At 40.0% G+C, this 18097-nt stretch overlaps 1 protein-coding gene across 4 annotated transcripts in view; it reads right to left on the reverse strand.

The window, feature by feature from the left end:
• Positions 1-18097, reverse strand: part of sh2d3ca (SH2 domain containing 3Ca) — a 67527-nt gene that overhangs the window by 38563 nt on the left and 10867 nt on the right. For 3 of the 4 annotated variants that reach the window (XM_017307998.1, XM_017307999.1, XM_008424007.2), the window contains exons 4-7: positions 17472-17528; positions 15139-15402; positions 14571-15042; positions 11122-11161 (exon numbers count right to left, since the gene is read on the reverse strand). In XM_017307998.1, the coding sequence (XP_017163487.1) occupies positions 11122-11161; positions 14571-15042; positions 15139-15402; positions 17472-17490 (795 nt within the window). In that variant the 5' untranslated portion in view covers positions 17491-17528. Of the gene's footprint in view, positions 1-2649; positions 3222-11121; positions 11162-14570; positions 15043-15138; positions 15403-17471; positions 17529-18097 lie in introns of those variants that run through there. The other variant, XM_008424011.2, reaches the window with a different exon arrangement.

Consider the following 18097-nt stretch of genomic DNA (forward strand, 5'->3'; position numbering starts at 1 on the left):
TATATATATATATAAACATGAAATGATTACTGCACTGCTTTAAGTTTTTCAAGTTAGCAATACCAGAAATTAGAACAAAAAACTTAAACTTTCTATTTTATCTGCAGCTCACTTTCAAGCTAGAAAGAAACATTAAAGCGCTGTGCCCAATAAAAGTGCAAATCTAGCTGGATCATTTTGGGTCAATATGCAAAACCTGTCTGTGGTAACATCATACTGCTACAGAAACACTGCAAACAGAGGTGAAGACGTCAAGCATATACTTGAAGATGATTGGAGTCAAGGTAATTGTGGTGTTGGACTAACTCTAGCCTCATATATTTAGTCTGTTTTATGGTTTGGGAGTAACACAGCAACATGCTATGCTGCCAGCTACTCTAACAGATCTGAGCTTTTTATCTGAACCAAGCCAGCACATAAACTTGTTGTGGAACTTTATGACCCAAACATGGTCCAGAATTCAAAAAGCAGCAGCCATAAATCAGTGTCAAATTGTGCTCCACAGTCATACATCCAAATGGATGAAGCACCATCCCTCCTGCTTCTTTACGATGACTTTACTGATGGCTAAATAAAATCCTTAGGAATGATTTCTTGGACATGTGAATTATAAACTTGTTACAATGCATATTATGTTTACTGGCATTGTGACAAGCCACTGCAAAAAAAAGAAGAAAAGTGAATACACAAAGGGGCAAAACTGTAACAAACCTACAAAATACTGCTATGCATTTAACTGAAGCAAAATAAATGAAGTCATTTAAAAATCCCTACAGTCAAGCAAATAAGGCAGTCCTATATATAGGTTGCAGAACTGAAGTAAAATAAACAAAAACACAGTAAAAAGATTTTAAAGGAAGAACTCCTGACCAGGTACTGAGTAGTTCTGTGATCGACTGCTGTTTCTTTCCTGGACAAAATCACCCAGCAACACAGTAGCTACAATAAATCGTCGTTACTCTCTTTGTTTTAGTTGCTCAGTGCCCTGTGTTATTGATTGAGCTAATATTCACATTACTTTTCAGTAGTCCTGGTCGAGTGTTCATCAAAATACTGCTTGTCAAATCTTTTTCCTGCATCGAGCCATTGATGGAGCAATGGCATTTCTTACAGAAAGTATTCCTGGCCAGGTGTTTGTGTGTCTCTTTCTTTGAATCATTCAGGGATTTATTGCTGCCATTAGCTGTGCATACCCTCCATGATGCAGTTTACCATAGAAGTACTCCTGAATCAGTACTTACGTGTTTAGCTGCGTCTCTTTCTTGAACCGACTTATTGTCTCAATCTAATTGGCTGGGCCTCCTCAGATATCAAAGTTGGACAGTAATAACTTTAACTGCATTGTGTTATAATTTGGACTGAATTGGACAGTGATTTGATCGCAGTGCGACTATACGGGTTATAGTGAAAGAAATCTAACCGAGATACGATTCATCCACTTTGACTGTCAATAAGAAATAAAGATTGTCTACTCCTATTTCACCACTTGAATAGAAGCAACAAAGTTAAAGCTTCTCCGTGTAGCAGAGTGTTTGGGTTATTCGGATCCCTGCATTGTGCCCGACAGGCCTATTTAATTAGAATGAATCGCGGAGTAAATATTAGTCTTTAGACAGCATCGCACTATTTGTAAACACAACCAGGTTAGAGTGAATTAAAGCAATTTATTTTCCTATCCAAGAAACGCTCCCACTTAGCTCTTAACTATTCAGTGACTTGTAATTAAATCCCGCCTCACACACACACACACACACACACATGCACGCACGCACGCACGCACGCACGCAAGCACGCACTCACGCACTCACGCACACACACACAGCTCTACCGCAAGCACCCCTACAGAGGAACACCATGGCAGATTTAATTGAAATAAGTTCAATAGTATGAGTTTCTAAATAAAAGCAGATGTGTCAAAAAAGAAAAAAAGAAGTTGAAACAAGAGGCAGAAAACTCAGACAGTGACAAAATGTTCTTAAACAAGGTGGAACACGTCAACATCAGGATTAATGCTTTGCTCTGCAGAGCTCTCTATAATCTTTTTTTGTTCATAAAAATAAGAAATAATGAGGAATACAGAGAATATGTCAGATGCAAACACAAAAACACAGACAAAACAAGACGAGGGTGTCATTTTCTCTTAGAATAAGGTCAAATATTTGGTTTCAAGCTTCAAGCCAGATTTAGACCAAAGTAGAAGATGATACCTTACACTCTCTACTGTGCCCTTCGGACACATTCTTTAACTCTCCTACAATAAATACTCATTCCTGTGCTCCTTTCCCTCCCTCACACAAACTCAAAACTCCCCCCTTAAAAAAAAAAAAAAAAAAAAAGCCCTCTCCTCCCTCAGCACCCCTCTCCAACTCTGTCCACGCAGAGTTTTCACACAGTCCATCTGACACCGCGAGTGCTGTGCAGAGTGTATGATATCATCAGTCTGCCAACTACAAGGCAGGCTGACATTACCGGCTGCCAGGACAGCAAAGGCAGCCAGGAGTAAGCCCAGGAAGACCAACCTAAACACACACGCATGCACGCTCATGCACATATGTTCAAAATAAGTCAACTTAAAGGGTGTGTGCAATCAGAGTGCACATATGTCTGATGGTGACATGCGCAAAAAGAGAGAGAAAAAAAAGCACTCACCTGCACCTGCATGAAGGATCCCCTGTAGAAGCAGCATGCTGCAGCTGACAGAGCACTCCACAGACTACACCTCTCCGTCATGTTGGGCTCACACCTTCCCACTCCAATCTCTTTAATTCTGTTTTTTTGGGGGGTTTTTTCTTTTCTTGGTTTACCTCACCTAGCCCTTTTCTTACTCCTGGAGTCCAAACCAACACCAACCTCAGAGCTCAAAAGCCTCTCCCTCTCCCACTCCTCTCCGCCTGCCTAACAGACCCTCAACATTCTGCCACCACTCGCAAACAAGAGCAGGCTGCAAGCTGCACAGCTAAAGAAGCCCCGGCTGCCGGCTCGCAACATCAGCCTTTCACCCACGAGCAGTGCTGAGGATGAGAGCGAGAGATGGTGCAGCTGCTGACATCCCTCCCCGCACACTCCTGCCCCGCACCGGCTTCTGCTTCAGCTCGCTTCTGCTTGCCTTCCTCTCTCTCTCTCTCTCTGCACTTGCTTCACGCCGCTGCTAGGGATTACCTCATTGCCTGCCCATGAAAGGGGTGTGGGTGGGGGGAGGGTGGACCAGAGGGAGAGGGAGAGGGATGGTGGGAGGGTGGTGTATGATGAGAGGTGGGGAGGGGGGAAGAATGCTTACAGGCTGAAGCTGAGAGGAGTGCTGTTGAATTGCTGGGCAGAAACCCCACCCACCCCTACAATGACCCCCCCTCCCCTCACCCCACCACACCAACCCCTCTTCCCTTCAGCTCCCAGAGCGGCTGAGACAATGCTGACAAGCGGCGAGGGTATAAAACGGGGAGGGAGGGAGAGAAAGTGAGAAAAAGATTGGAGGAGAGGGAGAAAATTAAAAGATGTGATGATGAATGAAGAAGATTAGGAGAGGAACGGAGGACATGTGCAGCCTGCGTTGTGCTACGTTCATGGTCACACCTTCACATTGCATAGCCAGAGATGTAGAGGTGTACTTCCTTTTGAAGAAATATAGTAAAATACAACAGACAGAGTGGAGGGAGGATTGGGGGGACAACAAAAAACTGAATTTTTTTTAAGTGTACCAAAGAAAAGAAAAGTTTCTCTGGATCTCTGACTTCTCAGGGCGTCTTCAGGTTTGACACTGGAAGTTGAGAATAAAATTAGACGACTGGGGGTTGAGTCAATGATGCAAGTTTCAAGGTAATTTGTTGCAGGGGTTCCTACGAAGGTTTGGCGCAAAAAGTATTTGTGCCTTGTAACTGTGACGTTGAAGTCAGAGAGAAAAATCCAATAAAAGCTTGTGATTGTAATTTTTATTCAGTCTTTCACAGTTACATCTCTTTGCACGAAAAAGATTTGGAACAGAAAGTTTGTAAAGGCTGGGCAGATGCTGGGCACTGATAATCTGGTGTAAGCACACTATCCAGGCGAGAATCTCAGGAATTTCATTATTGGAATATCTAACATTGTTAATATAGTATGCTTAAAAATTGCAGACTACAAAAAATGTATATATTTGTAAATAGTTGAAGCTTGCCATTTTCTGTCATATTCAATCAAATATTGTGGACACATTACCATTTGGCCAGAGGGGGCGCCATAAAGAGTCAATCAACTTTAGCCAGTTTCCAAATACAATAAAAACACAGCAGGCTAAAATAAATGTTACTTCAAATCAGAATTTTATCTAACTATAGATGTTATTTTAAATCCATGTCACTACTGTGAAAAGCAGACATAAGGAGACCGGAAACAGAGGAAATAAAAGAACTACGATTAGCGACATGTCAGTTTCTCTGTGATTTGTTGGTTTTAGAAAACACTATGCTTAAAAAACAACTTGATAGATCCTGAAATTTTTTTCTAATGCATTCTGTGGGATATTTTCCTTGAGGAATAAAACTAATATTTTTTAAATACATTGGAAATAAGATAAAGTGATCATTTACATTGCAAAAGGTTTAGTCTTGCACATTTAGGCCAACACTTGATTTTATAAAAGGTCAATTTTATCCACTTAAAATGACGAAATAGCAAAACAACTGGATTTCCACAACAAGTAAAGTGACACAGACTGCTAAACAGCATTAAAGGGACAGTTTAAAGTTTTTTGTACAGGTGAGACGGAGGTAAAGGCGCCACCAGAACATGAAAAGCACCCGTAGCCTTTTCCTACTTACAAAATCCAGAACTATCTCTAGGTTCCCGTCTACATTTTACCACACACACAGCTCTGCAGACAGTTTGGTTGTATCATAAACGCTACCTGTGTGTGCCTGTGCGTAGCTGAATATAATGATGTGTCTCTAAAAGGCCATGCCGGCTGCAGCTAGACAGCTCATTATGAGCTGGAAAGCAGAGGCAGGTGTTTCAAGCATAACAGGGTGTGATTTTTCACTGGCCAATTTCACACAGAAACACACACAGCAGCAGGGAGATGTCAGGTGGGGTGGGGCCCCGTCTCCGGAGGCCTCCTGAGTGACTTTGCTGAGGACGTTTCACCGTGGAAATGCCAGCCGGGGAGCCCTGACAGCATCCAAAATTCTGACACTACACTTAATTGGGCCTGCGCCACTGCAGCAATGCAGAATGAAGGCGAGAGATGGAGCTAAGGAGAAAAGAAAGATCCTTTCCCTGTACCAGCACGCGTACTCTGACCCCACTCTAATCTGCTTGTTGAATCTATGCTAGTGGGCCAAAAGGAATAAAAACCAAAGGTCACAAATGCAGAGCAACAAAACACAGGGTGGATTCATTAACCACATCGTTTCCTCTTAATGTAATCTCAAATCATCCAGCCGTGGATTAGACAGATTACACAGTGGGTGGGACGCAAATAATCTCTCGGAGCCCAGCGCTCCTCTTGCTCTTGCTCGATAATACCACGACAAAACCTTTTATGACACAGCCACGAGTATATTATGGCAGCTGTGGTGCGCTACGCCCACACATACCGGTTGCTTTGTCTGTGCACCACATTTCTAAGAAAGCGTTAAAAAGTTGTCTTGTAATCAGAGAGGTTTATTGCCATCTGTAAAAAGTAAAATAAAAGGCAAACGTTGGTTATCTAAGAAAAAAAATATTGCTTTGTAATGTACTATTGAACCCATTACAAGCGGGCGTGAGAATAATGGTTGGATTGAGGACGAGTTTTAAAAACGGACAGTGAGAATGGGATGGTCGAAAAAAGGTAAAATGAGGAGAACAAGAGGGATTAAATGGGAATAAAATGAGTTTAGGGGAAAAAAAATGAGGAGGATGAGTGGGACAAAGGGATTGATTGGATAAAAAATGGTTACAAATAAAGAGACATGTATGAAAAAAAGAATATGGAAGTATCATAAAGAAGGGATGAGATGGATGGATGGGACAAAACAAGTTTATAAAACGGCCGCAAGGGTTGAGAATGAAAAAAGGTACGGATGAGGATGGAAGAAGTGAAGGAGGAGGAGGAGGGTGGGGTCATTTTAAAATCTGGTGACTTTGAAAACTGCATTAATTGTTCACATTATTTCATATCAACCAATCTATTGTGAGCAATTGTAGGCTGTAAAAAAATATTTGTATCTTTAACATAACCACTAACAGAGGTAAGAAGAGGAGGGGAAAAAAAGTGATCAAACTACACTGTCTCCCAGCTGTGAACAGAGCCACCACATTCTGGGATTCAGAGGTGTGTGAATACTTTATATTCTGCCAATAACTCTGGCTTCCTCAGACTTCTTCAGATTTGCACCAGCGAAAGGTTCCTGCTCAGAAAGAGCACAACTTGTCATTGTTTCAAAGTGAAATGGGTTCTCAAGCCTTACACTTGTTTACGTGTGTCATTTCGCATCCTCAGATGAATCACAATGACAGATATCAAGTCGCTGTGGCAGGTGAGATGCGGCATTAAGTAAAGCAAGGCTGAGTCAACTTTTCTTTTGACAAAATAAAAAAATAGTACAAAAAATAATAATCCTAGTGAGATAAGATTTCTGGTGGATATGCTAGTTTTCACACACAGCTGAGAGGATGTAGATTTTGAGTTCTGCTGATGTGCTAAATTTATTAAAACCTTCACGTACCTTACTAAAATTGACCAAAAATTCATTTTTCTAAGAGTTTATCCCGTCATACATTCATTGAGGTTGTTCTGTCTCTTTTGCACCACGACTTTCTCTCTTTCTCCATCAAATCCAGTGTTTCTCCAGTCGGTCTTATCACAGCCTTCCTGCTCTCATCTCTCACCTTCTTATCCCTCTGATCAATAGCCTAACCTCCTCCTTCCAGCCTCTTCTCCTCTCTGATCCCTCTCCCCACTCTTCTCCTCCGCCCTCCTGCTCTCCTCCGTGGCCGTCTCTCCACCTTCCTCTCACTCCAGTCCTCTATCTCCTCATCTCTCCCCCTGCTTGGAGGCGGGCTTCAGTTAAATATTAATTAGTGAGCCTCATCCCGCAGGCTGATAGGGAGGACAATGGAGAATCCCTGCTTGTGCCTGTGAGCGTCTTACTAATGAAAGAGTGTGTCTGGATGTGTGGGAGATAGGCACGTGATAGAAAAGGTGTGAGTGGGAAGAGTGGAAAATGTGTGTGTGAGAAAAAAAAAAGAGAGATAGACCGCGGGATAGAGATTATATGTGCAAACACATCTGTAACTGTGTCAATGTGTGTGTTCATGCCCTAAAAACAAAGGCCATGCAGGCTATGTGTGTGAGGGGGGGGGGGGGTTAAAAGGGTGCAGTTAATGATCTATGTGTATGTGCCTCTCTGTGATTGGTGTATCTGACCACCATCAGGGTGGACCTTAACCACCTTCTGGTTAATCCGCATTAAACCTTAGATATGTGTGTCAAAGCATGTTCGTAACACCAGACTGCTGCAATACAGAGGAAACTCAAACACTTTGACTCCACAGATATATTGTAAAAAAAAAAAGAAAAAAAAAAGAAAAATGATTTAGGCATGAAATTGTGCGATTTAAATTCAGCTGTCTTGCTATAATCACATTAAAATGTCTAAACCTTTAACCGATATGTTGCTGTGGCAACGAGGCACATTTTTCAGTGTGAATAAAGCGGCATATGAGAGAGATGAATGTGGCGTCATTCCTGGCTTTGTGTGCTGATTTGTGGCATGCTGACCTTGAAGAGGTGGACAAAATACGCAAAATGAGGAAAGTATGAATATGAGTCCTAGCTTAGCCTCTTTAAAGGTGGGACTTTGACGGTGTGGTAATTTTAGAAGTTCTTTGTACATGCCTGACTGTGGGTTAGTTATAAAACCTTATAAAGTTAGGTAATAGGGCAAGTTTATTGGTGTAGTACCAGACATGCACAAAGTAGTACAAAGATATTAAAAGGAAATTAAAGGAAAGGCATTGTAATCACAGAATGCATTGCTTGAAATGGGATCTCATTATACCATTGCATAAAAATAAACTTTAACAAAGGGGAGAAATCACTCCAAAACTTTTTGGACATTACAGTCTGTACTTGCAACAACCATATCACCAAGTTGTGACAGTCAAAATGAATTTTTAAAATTGCTGACCGTGTTTCCTGTCTTTTAATCTTACTGTTCATGTCATCGAAGTTATATAGTCGGGCGACTACGTGGGTCTGGATTTGACATGGAGATAATTGAGGTCAATGAGTCTGTATCTGGTGAGCTTTGCTGGAGAAGAACTGTAAAATTAAAAGAGTTCATCAAATTGCCAGCAGTCATCTGACACTGAAATGGAGGAGCGTTCTCCATAGATTGAGGTAAAGCTTAAAAAAGCTGCTCACGTGTTACAGGAGAAACACACACACACACACACACACACACACACACGCGCGCACACGCACGCACGCACGCACGCACACGAGATTTCAGGATTTATAGAAGGCTATTATATTTTTATCACTTTTGCTGACATAAATCTAATAAATAATGAAAATTCACACAGCATAGTGATGATGCCCACCAAAAATAACTGTAACTGATATCAAAGATAACCAGGCCTTTTTTAAAAAATGTTCATTTCTTTTAAAAAAAAAAAGGTGCCGCACTGATTCAGTCTACAGTAGCAGGAGCTCACATAATACATGCAATCCCCCCAAAGGGCGCTGCTTTGATTTAATTGAGCACCTCTCAGACGCATGCAGATCTTTGAAATTTAAAACCATTCGCATAATCAAACATTCAGCAACACACTGATCCACAGCTGAACCCCCTCACACACACGCACACACACGACTCGCACACAATATTTTATCCGGAGCAGTGACGAGAGTACCAGACATATGTTAATAAACCTCATATAAACCAACCCGTTCCACCTCCCCCCCTGTGGCCCCATCCCGTTGTTGTTAAACTGAACCGCTGAACAAAGCAGGAGACAAAGCAAAGGCTGGGTCGCAGGCAAAAATAGAGGCGCGTTATTGTAAAACAGTTCACATGAACGTCACATGAAGTAATAAAAGTCGCTGAGATTGAGCTAATTAGTACCAGTGTAGTCGCAAGTGTTTACTATCTACAAAGCATTTAAAGTCGCTTTTTATTTTGCTTAAATTAGTCACAAAACCAGCAGAGCCAGTTTCTTCAGCTCATAAAAACCCGGGAAAAATGTTAAAAGATAAAACCGAGACGTTGGCAGTGAATAYTTTTTTTTTTTTTTTTTTTWTTTAACCCCAGTATTTAATCTTTTTTTTTTTTTTTWTCCGATGCATATTTGTTCAGTGTTGTCCAATTTTTATTGTTAGTGTTTGTGTGTATAAGCATGGATGCGACTGAGCACATGTGGAAAACTGAGCCGCTGGGCTGGTCTCTCCCATTATAACAGGGTGCGCTGAGGCCGACTCCTGATTTAAACATCAGCTGTCATAAATGTTTCAGAGAGGTGGAAGGAGAAGGGGACACTGCCGGCAGCTTTTAGGGAGAGGGCTGGGAGACGGGCGGGTGGGTGAGGCTGCTGTGGTGACAAATCATGCAGGACTGGTGTTTATAATGAACATAAAATATTAGGTCTGCTGGAGTTGAAAGAAGTGCAAATCTTCCTTTTTAAATTTTGCATGCATGTAGTTTATAAAGTTTAAGAGAGCACATATGGTAGAATAATTTGACAGCAGTATTACAGATGTCAGAGTTTATGTGAGAGACACGCACCACCCAGCACATCCACTCACATGACTGGTGAAAATGTGTCAACATAAATTTATATATATTAGTGCATACAAGAATAGTCTGAAAAACAACGTGAAAAAATCCAACTTATAATTTGATTCAGTGTAAAAATAAAAAAATTTAAATGGGATTATGTAATTTTTCAGTTTGAGCTTTTCAAAATGAATCATGTATGCATCAACGTTAATATTTAGTAGTATTTGCCTTGCTGTGACACAGAGGTCCATTACTCTTCTCCAAACTTCAAAATGGGGAAGCCAAGACAGCATGCTATTTAAGTGGATCTTTACATGTCACAAACAGCAGAGCTGCTCTCTAAAATGTCCATATCTGCAGTCAGAGCAACAGTTCAAAAATTTACAACAACTGGAACTGTGACAAAAAAGGCTGGATAAGTACAGCTAGCAGGAGTGTAAGAGAGTTGCCACAAAAGACATGAAATAAAACGGTAAGGTCCTTGTAAAAGAGCAGCAGCATAGCTTAAAACAATATTTGAGGAGTTATTGAGTGTATATGCGACATATTTGGAAAATGTTGGCACAACTGTTGAGTCCAAATGTGCAAAGATTTTCTTTTAATTCTTATTTGGTCTTTAACTACAACTGATGTTTGCCTCAAACAATAAGAATAACCCGAAGAAAAGAAGAGTTGGGAAGATGTTTATCTACAGTCAATTTGTTGAGTCTGAGACATTTGTTTTACAAAGAGGGAATGCAGGTCAGGGTCACAGGAGAAGGCTTTTATCACCTCACCAGTGATGTGTAATCAATACAAAAACTGCTCCTGAAGCACCCACTTTCCCTTTGTCTCTTTCTTCTCCCATCCTTTCTAATTTAGCTTCATCCTTCATCTCTCAGGGTCCACTTTTGATCTTATTCCTGAAGAGTTCGTTTGTGTACGTGGTGCATTAAACCTAACTATGTCCAAGGTCAAAAACAGACTCATAAATATGGAGCTTTCAGCTCGAGAGGATGTCGCCACCTGCTGGAGGAAGCGTGCGCTGCTTATAAATGTAGAGTGCTGACATTGCCATTAAAAATTCAATTAGCTAAATGGCCGGTTAAATTAGGCTAAATACAGAGTGAGTCTGCTGAAATGAGCAGAACAGAGGACAGATTGAAGGCTGATACCAACATCTCAGCACTTGCATAAAATTTTTCATTTAATAATGTCGAGCAGGGGAAGTGTTTCCAGCTGAACAGTGCAAAAAAAAAAAATAATAAATGCAACAAAACACTGATGGAAACACCCAAAAAAGACAGACGAAGGCTAAAAAGTGTTTTATGTGACAATTCTAGACACAACATCCAAAAAAATATTTAACCTAGGAGGAATAAAAATGGAAAGACATCTAAAGACTGACCTGAACTTGTTCTGCGTGGGTTTCTGCCGGCTTCATGTGGCTGGAAAAGGAGAATGAAAAGATGTGAATATGTGGAAGAAAAAGAGAGATGAAAGAAGGGAGATGTTCGGCAATATAACAAAAGGAAAAAAGGCTATCTAAATTGTGTATACCTGTGCTTTGATACTCACCCTCTTTCTTTTGTGTTTGATGTGCTTGTCTAACAGGTGCACGTTACCACAGACATACAAGCTTCTTAAAAAAAAAAAAAAAAAAAAAGAGAGCCTGAATTCCCATGGATGTCTACTGCAGGCTTTCAAGTGCTTAAAATGTGGATGCTGCTCAGCCTCCTGGAAAGAAACATAACAAACCCTGCTGCGCTTCAAGGGTTTCTGAGTGTGGACTCTCAAATCTGGTAGCAAGCATATAACAGGAGCTTGTGATGGATCCCAATCATGTGTCAAAAAGCGTTGGAAGTCAATCCGCGGTTACTGCAGTGCAGCTTTGCAATGCGGAGCCAGAGCAAGTGCAGGGGGCAATTATACTCTCAGGCAAGTTTTAAGATCAATTGGTGCAAGTCCCAGTTGTGAGATACGTCTCAGAAGGCCGGGAGTTAAGCAGTGTTACACACAACCAGAGGGAGAGGTCAGATCAAAAGGTCCATTTATGGCAGTGGGAGAGGGGATGGTGATAGTTTCCACACCGCCTTACAAAGCTCCCACTGTTATCTTCAGAAATTAGCATTTTTTTTCCCCTCTGTTTTTGTGCCGATAACACAGCATCTCTCTATAAGGATTGAGCTAAAATAATAATCTCTTGTTAGATAGTGGCAGAAATTTGTGTTAATTCATGGCAGTTAGAAGACTTATTGTCAGTGAGTACAGATATGCAGACACATAACTGTGTCCATTTCACACAAATCGGTTCACACTGTACATGCGGCATTTCCAAAAGTTAAAGATTAAATCTAAAAAATTACATCAAGAGGAAACATTTTGGTCATTTTAATAATTAAAATTCTGGTATGTTGACTAAAAATGGATGTGTGAAAATATCCATGTGTGGAAGCCAAATATTTTTGATATCAAGGCAATAAACTGAACACATAAATGGCGCGATTTACTGAAACATACTGCAAACTAGAGATTAGCAGCAAACTTTTTTCAAACACCGGAGCTCTAAAGACCCAGCCTTTGAAGCTGCACAGAAAATGAAGTATGGTTCTCAGACACTCCATTTTGTTTTATACAATTTGCATATGCATGGATTTACCTTATGCTTGCCTGGGAAATCATTTTAAAACCAATTTAAAAAAAAGTCAGAAGAACGGCATACATTTTTGAGCTCCAGAAAACCAAGTTTTTCAACAATTAAATTGTAGTACACATACACAACAAATAAAAGTTAAGTGTTTCGTTAAAGAAACCGAATGGATGAATTCAAAAGCAGGTAGAGGGACGGACAGTTGAACCATCGGTCAATTTTATCTCATACCACACATGTCAAATAAATATCAGCTTAAAATAGTGAAGCGCAAAAAACTTTTTAAGGCTAAAGAATAAACCTCACAATTGTCAGATGAGCTGATTATCACAGAAACACACTGGCGGCATGCCATTTCTATTTTCTTCTTTTTCCAACGACCAAAAGAAGCAAGAGATACTGTCAGGCAGCTGAGGAGGAAAAAGATGCAAAGAACTGCACAGAGCAGAGGCAGTGGGAGAGATGGACGGACAGAGTGGTGATTTGGGGTTGAGCTGACATACTGTAGGAGGGAGAGCTGTTGAATGAGCCTGATGTACAGAGCTTTATTTCCCACGGTAACTGAGCTGAACTAATGGGCAGCCAGACACTCTCTGCTCACACATGGGAGTCTTTACATGGCAGCAGATATACAGCCTGTGCTTTTAAACAAGCACACGCACACACGGCACTAATGAAACCTAATATGTGCACTCTGCATTTACGCAGGAGACCCTACGGGTTCTGTCTTTCACGTGTCCAGGGATGACGGTGCGGGGAATGCAAGCAGTCTGGGTGAAGGTGGCCTGCGCACACATAGAGGTTTAATTCCTCCCTTAAACTCCCAAAGATCCAAAGTTATTAATAAATCAGCTGCCCCAGTGAGAAACACACACAATAAGCCCAAAGAACGCTAATTTCCCAGGATCTTTTGTGTGTAAGAGCAAATCAATGCTAAATGAGAAATCATCCAACCAGCAGCCAACCGGCAGCTTTCCAGACGCATTTGATCAATAAAAGCAATCAATATTAGTTGCTGCCTTAAAAAGCAGAGGAATGAATCCAAGTATCTTCTCGCTTTACACGCATCATTTAAAAGAAGACTGTGTCTGCAGCGTAACATGTACCGCTTTGTGTATGTGCACAGCAGTCAAACTAAGATGAGAGCTCTGCCTACCACAGGGTTGAAGAACTCTGCTTTCTGTACCAGTGCTGGTAAAATCTGACTCATGCTCACCAAAACACTTCATTTTGGGCTTTTCAGGATTCCTTTTCAACAGATCTCTCTTTATAGTAGAAGGATTAAAAAGACATGCAGCTGAAATTTGAAAAGAAGACTTGGTGCACAAGTATAAATATATTGTACATTTTATGATCCAAGATGGTTGAAACTTGGGCTTAATTAGTGTTCTAAGCAGACAACGAACAGAAATCTAAACTAGTGGATCACTGAAATGAGCTCTGTCATTCCGATGCACCTATTTGAAAAATATTTAGCCAAATACTAGTGGGAGTGTATGTATATATGCGAGCAAGCATTTACATTTTAATTCTGTGTGCATCATTCCCTCATTATATCATAAATTAGGGAAAAGTTTATTAAGTCCATACCAATGTTCGGCTTGTCCAAACAAGAAACATTTCAAATAATTTCAAACTACCATTTATTTTTGAAAAGCATTTAGTTCCAACTAGAATAAAATCAAATAAAATAGAATAATATTTTAAAATGTAAGGTCTTAAATTCAAGAATCTGTTTGTTCTTTCACTGTAGAGGTGCATTTGTAAAGCTCATCAAGAGTCTGATTAATAAAACTTATCCAGTCATTCAGCTTTGCATCTAAAATTTTCTTTTAAAAAAAAGTGCAACATCCTTTCACATATTTTGCATTTCACACCCTTAATTTGTAAATCAACTAAAGCTAAATATTGTAAGTGAAGGAAAAAAACAAAAAAAACACACACATTTGTAGTAGTAAGATCCTAGCTTGTGCAATACTTGTGAAAAAACGAGTTCTCTACCAGAGGCAGCAACCACTAACAATTTCATCTAACTTCAGCTCAAAGCAAACAAGAGCAAAGAATTATTTGCTAAGTGTCAATTGAACAAACATTGTTCTCAACAAACTAAAAAGATGAATAAAGGGAAACATGATTCAATAATAATCATAATTGCACACAAATGTTTTTTTTTCACAGTCAACAAAAACTAGAAGACAGAAACTCACCAGTAAATGTCGTCTTCTTTATCCATCTCTGCTTTCTGTTCACCCTCCTTTAGCTCTAATCCATCACTTTCAATAGTTTCTTCTCTTTCTTGACTGACAGGAATCTCTTCAGGGTTGGACACTTTCTTCTCCTCCAACTGATGTACTACATCTGAACCACCAGATGGTAGCACTTCCTCACTGGCGGTATTGTTTCCAGAATGGATGCTTTGGTTGATTGTGGGATCTTTTACGGGTTCAGACTGCGTCTTGGAATCAGCTGAAGTAACATCCGGGACATTTTCTGCACTCTCAGCTGAAGGTACTTCTTTCAACCCCGTGTCAGCAGTGACTTCCGCTTTAACCTCAGATGTCTTGGACAAGGAACCTAAAAGTGTCTGTGAAACCTCTTTCTTGTCTCCTGCTGGTCTCTGGCTTTGACTTCTGCTGACGCTGCCCTTGTCTTTAGTCTTTTTACTGCTGCTGGAGATTTCTGTAGTGAGGTGGGTTATTAGAAACTCTCTGTTACAGAAAGTATCAGTAAAAAAAAATTATTTGCAATGATTTGTTGAACATCACCCCTGCTCACCTTTGCTGCTTTTATCCCTCTTTCTCATCAGCAGCCGAGGCAGCGTGCCCACATGTGTGTAGTCCTCACTGGAGCGGACGTAGCTGGCAGTGCGAGGACGCATTGCCCCCAGATCGTCCAGCGTTGTCTCGACAACTGGACTCAACTTACCCGAGGCAGCACATTCACCATCATCTCCAGCCCTTGACTTCGAGGCCTTTGAGTCCGATTTGTCAGTGGAGCGACGAAAAGAGATGTTGGTCAGGCTGCCAAACCATTTGAAACCTTAAATGGGAACAGTTTGAGAGCATGGGTTGGTGAGATGACAACTGTGCAACATTTTGAATATTACAGAAATTATATCAATTCAAAATCATACTTTGGAGATTCCCTTTCTTTTATTTTTTATTTTTTACAGTTTTTTTACATAATTAATTTCACTTATAGGAAATTACTCAGTATATAGATAATTTAATATTTCATGTAATCTCCTAAAATAACTGAAAAGCAGAAGTGACAATGAAAGAGAAGTGGACCCAAGATTACTCACAATGTGGTCATCAAACTTTGCATCTCAATAAATAGCGTAAATGATTCTGAAAATAATAACCCTGCAAGTAAAGCAGTTTACTGTAACTTATAAACTCATTCAAATGATACATTTAAAAATGCCAAATTTGCAACAAATGTGCCAAGTTTTCTTCATTTAACAATTTACTGTATGTAGATGTTGTGAATTCAAATATTATGTTTGATGTACATTTACTTAAAGGAAACCTACAAATCTTTCAAGGTACAGGTTTCAAAGCCTAAAAACTAATATTTATTCCTTTGGGGGGATAAGATATAAATCTAGGGACAAAACTCCCTATTGCTTATCTGCATGTCCAGTCCAGATGCAAATTTTTAATCTTATTTGACGATTTCCAATTATTTCTAAATTACAAAATTGTTCCACTATTACTACCACTTTTAATGCATAGCTCCCATAAGACCAGACTGGAAGTAGTTACCCTTGAAATACGCCATGTTGGTCCGCAACAACATCACTTGGGATTAGCGATGCTTAAATGAGTCTTTTAATACTTTTTTTGCTCTTTGAGAGTTTAGAATCTAGCAGTAGCACATTTTATAAAAATAGTCAACAAGTCATTTGTGTTTACTGAGTCATACAGTAAGAATTATGACAATGTCATTGGTACTGACAATGAGAATTGACTACATGTGGTTGCATTTTAAGTCCATAAAGTCGATCCACGTCTCCAAAGACTCTTTTTTGTTGTGCACATTGTAAATGTAAGCACTAGAAATGGCAAAATAAGCATTCATTTAAAAAAATGAAAGCCTGACTATTAATGAGAATGTTCATCCATATTGGCTGTACTCGCTTATCGATGCAGGCCTCTCCCAGCCCTGCATCTCCAGCAGTGATCAGCTGAGAGGAAGTGGAATGGTTGCCAATCCATTGCATGACAATATATAGAAACACAGGACAAACAACACACACACTCACTTATACCTAAGAACAACTTTAGAAAAAACAGTTAGCCCAACAGTAATGCCTTTGGACTGTGGAAGGAAGAAAGAGTAACCACAGGAAACCCGCACAGAAAGAATATGCAAACTCCATCCTGGAGGACCACAAGCCAGAATTCAAACCACGGACCTTCCCACTGCAAGGCAACAGTGCCACCTACCACTGTGCAGCCCAAAGATCAATATAATGTATACAGCAATTAACTTTAGCTAAATATTCTGACAAACATGTCAAATATCCAGTCAAAAGCTGTGTGATGGATACTTGGTTGAGGTCCACTTTGCTAGAGGATGTTCAAGTAATTTATAGTGTGAAATCCTATTTTTATTTGAAGTTGTAAGTGTATTTAAAAAACAAAAACACATGCTTTAAATTCAAAAGTGTGCAGACCAAATCCTTTCTTATAAGTTAGTGAAGTTGTTTATCGTCGACTGTTTGGTTCAAATTAATAATTCAAAACCAACATAGTTGACATAATTGGAGTCTCTCCATAACTGACTCCTTAATCTCGTTTTTCTTCACTAATGTTTGAAGAATGAAGGAAACTTTGTATTTGCATTATTCTGTGGTTACTTGACTCCTTCAGGGTCACAGCAGGATTTACGAAGGGATTTGTCGAGTCTGTCTTTTGCCACCACAAGTTTTGCCCACACCAATGTGAGTTTGAAGCACTACATAGTTGATGTGCTTTTTTAAAATAAAACACTTTTGGTACTTCTCATAACAAAGACATTGCAAAACTGGATGATGGAGCAACATATGTAAAAAGGACCACAAATATTAACAACAGGTTCACACACACGTAGATGATACTCACCGAGTTTCCGTAAGCTCATGGTGGCGCCCGGCTGTAGTTGAGTGACAGATGGATCAGCTGCAGCAAAGCAGAAGAGAAGATGAACTGCAGCTTTTTCTCAAACAAGAAGAAGAGCTGGGGTATTTATCAGCTAAGGGTGAGCCACTGCTCACACTCTGCTCGCAGGAGAACAAAACTGAGAGATGTGCAGCAGGGGCAGGGCAGACCATAACTTCCTGTGAAAAGGCAGCAAACACCAAAGTGAAGAGGAAATGAAAAGCCCCAAAATGACAAGAGACGGGGCTGAAAGACACTGATAAAAAATGACACTTACAAAGGTTTCCTCATGGCTGTGAGTAAAAAAATGCAATGAAATTGAAACTAATAGTTTTCTATTTTCCATAGCTTCTTTAATTTTTCAAATAAAGCTAACTGTACTTATTTGTTGAGATTCACCCCTGCTCAAAATATACCAAGAGCATGAGTCATACTCTTCCAGTCTGAAAGTAGAAATAAGGAAACTTCATAGAAACATTGTCTCCTGGCTGCAATTTTAGTCTCTAATTAGCTCCTTTTTTTAAACATGTCATAATATTGGACTTTTCTTTTTTTTTTTTTTCCCTAGCCTGGCCATTACCTTCCTATGT

Source organism: Poecilia reticulata, linkage group LG12, assembly GCF_000633615.1.
Source record: "Poecilia reticulata strain Guanapo linkage group LG12, Guppy_female_1.0+MT, whole genome shotgun sequence".
NCBI classification, from domain to species: Eukaryota; Metazoa; Chordata; class Actinopteri; order Cyprinodontiformes; family Poeciliidae; genus Poecilia; species Poecilia reticulata.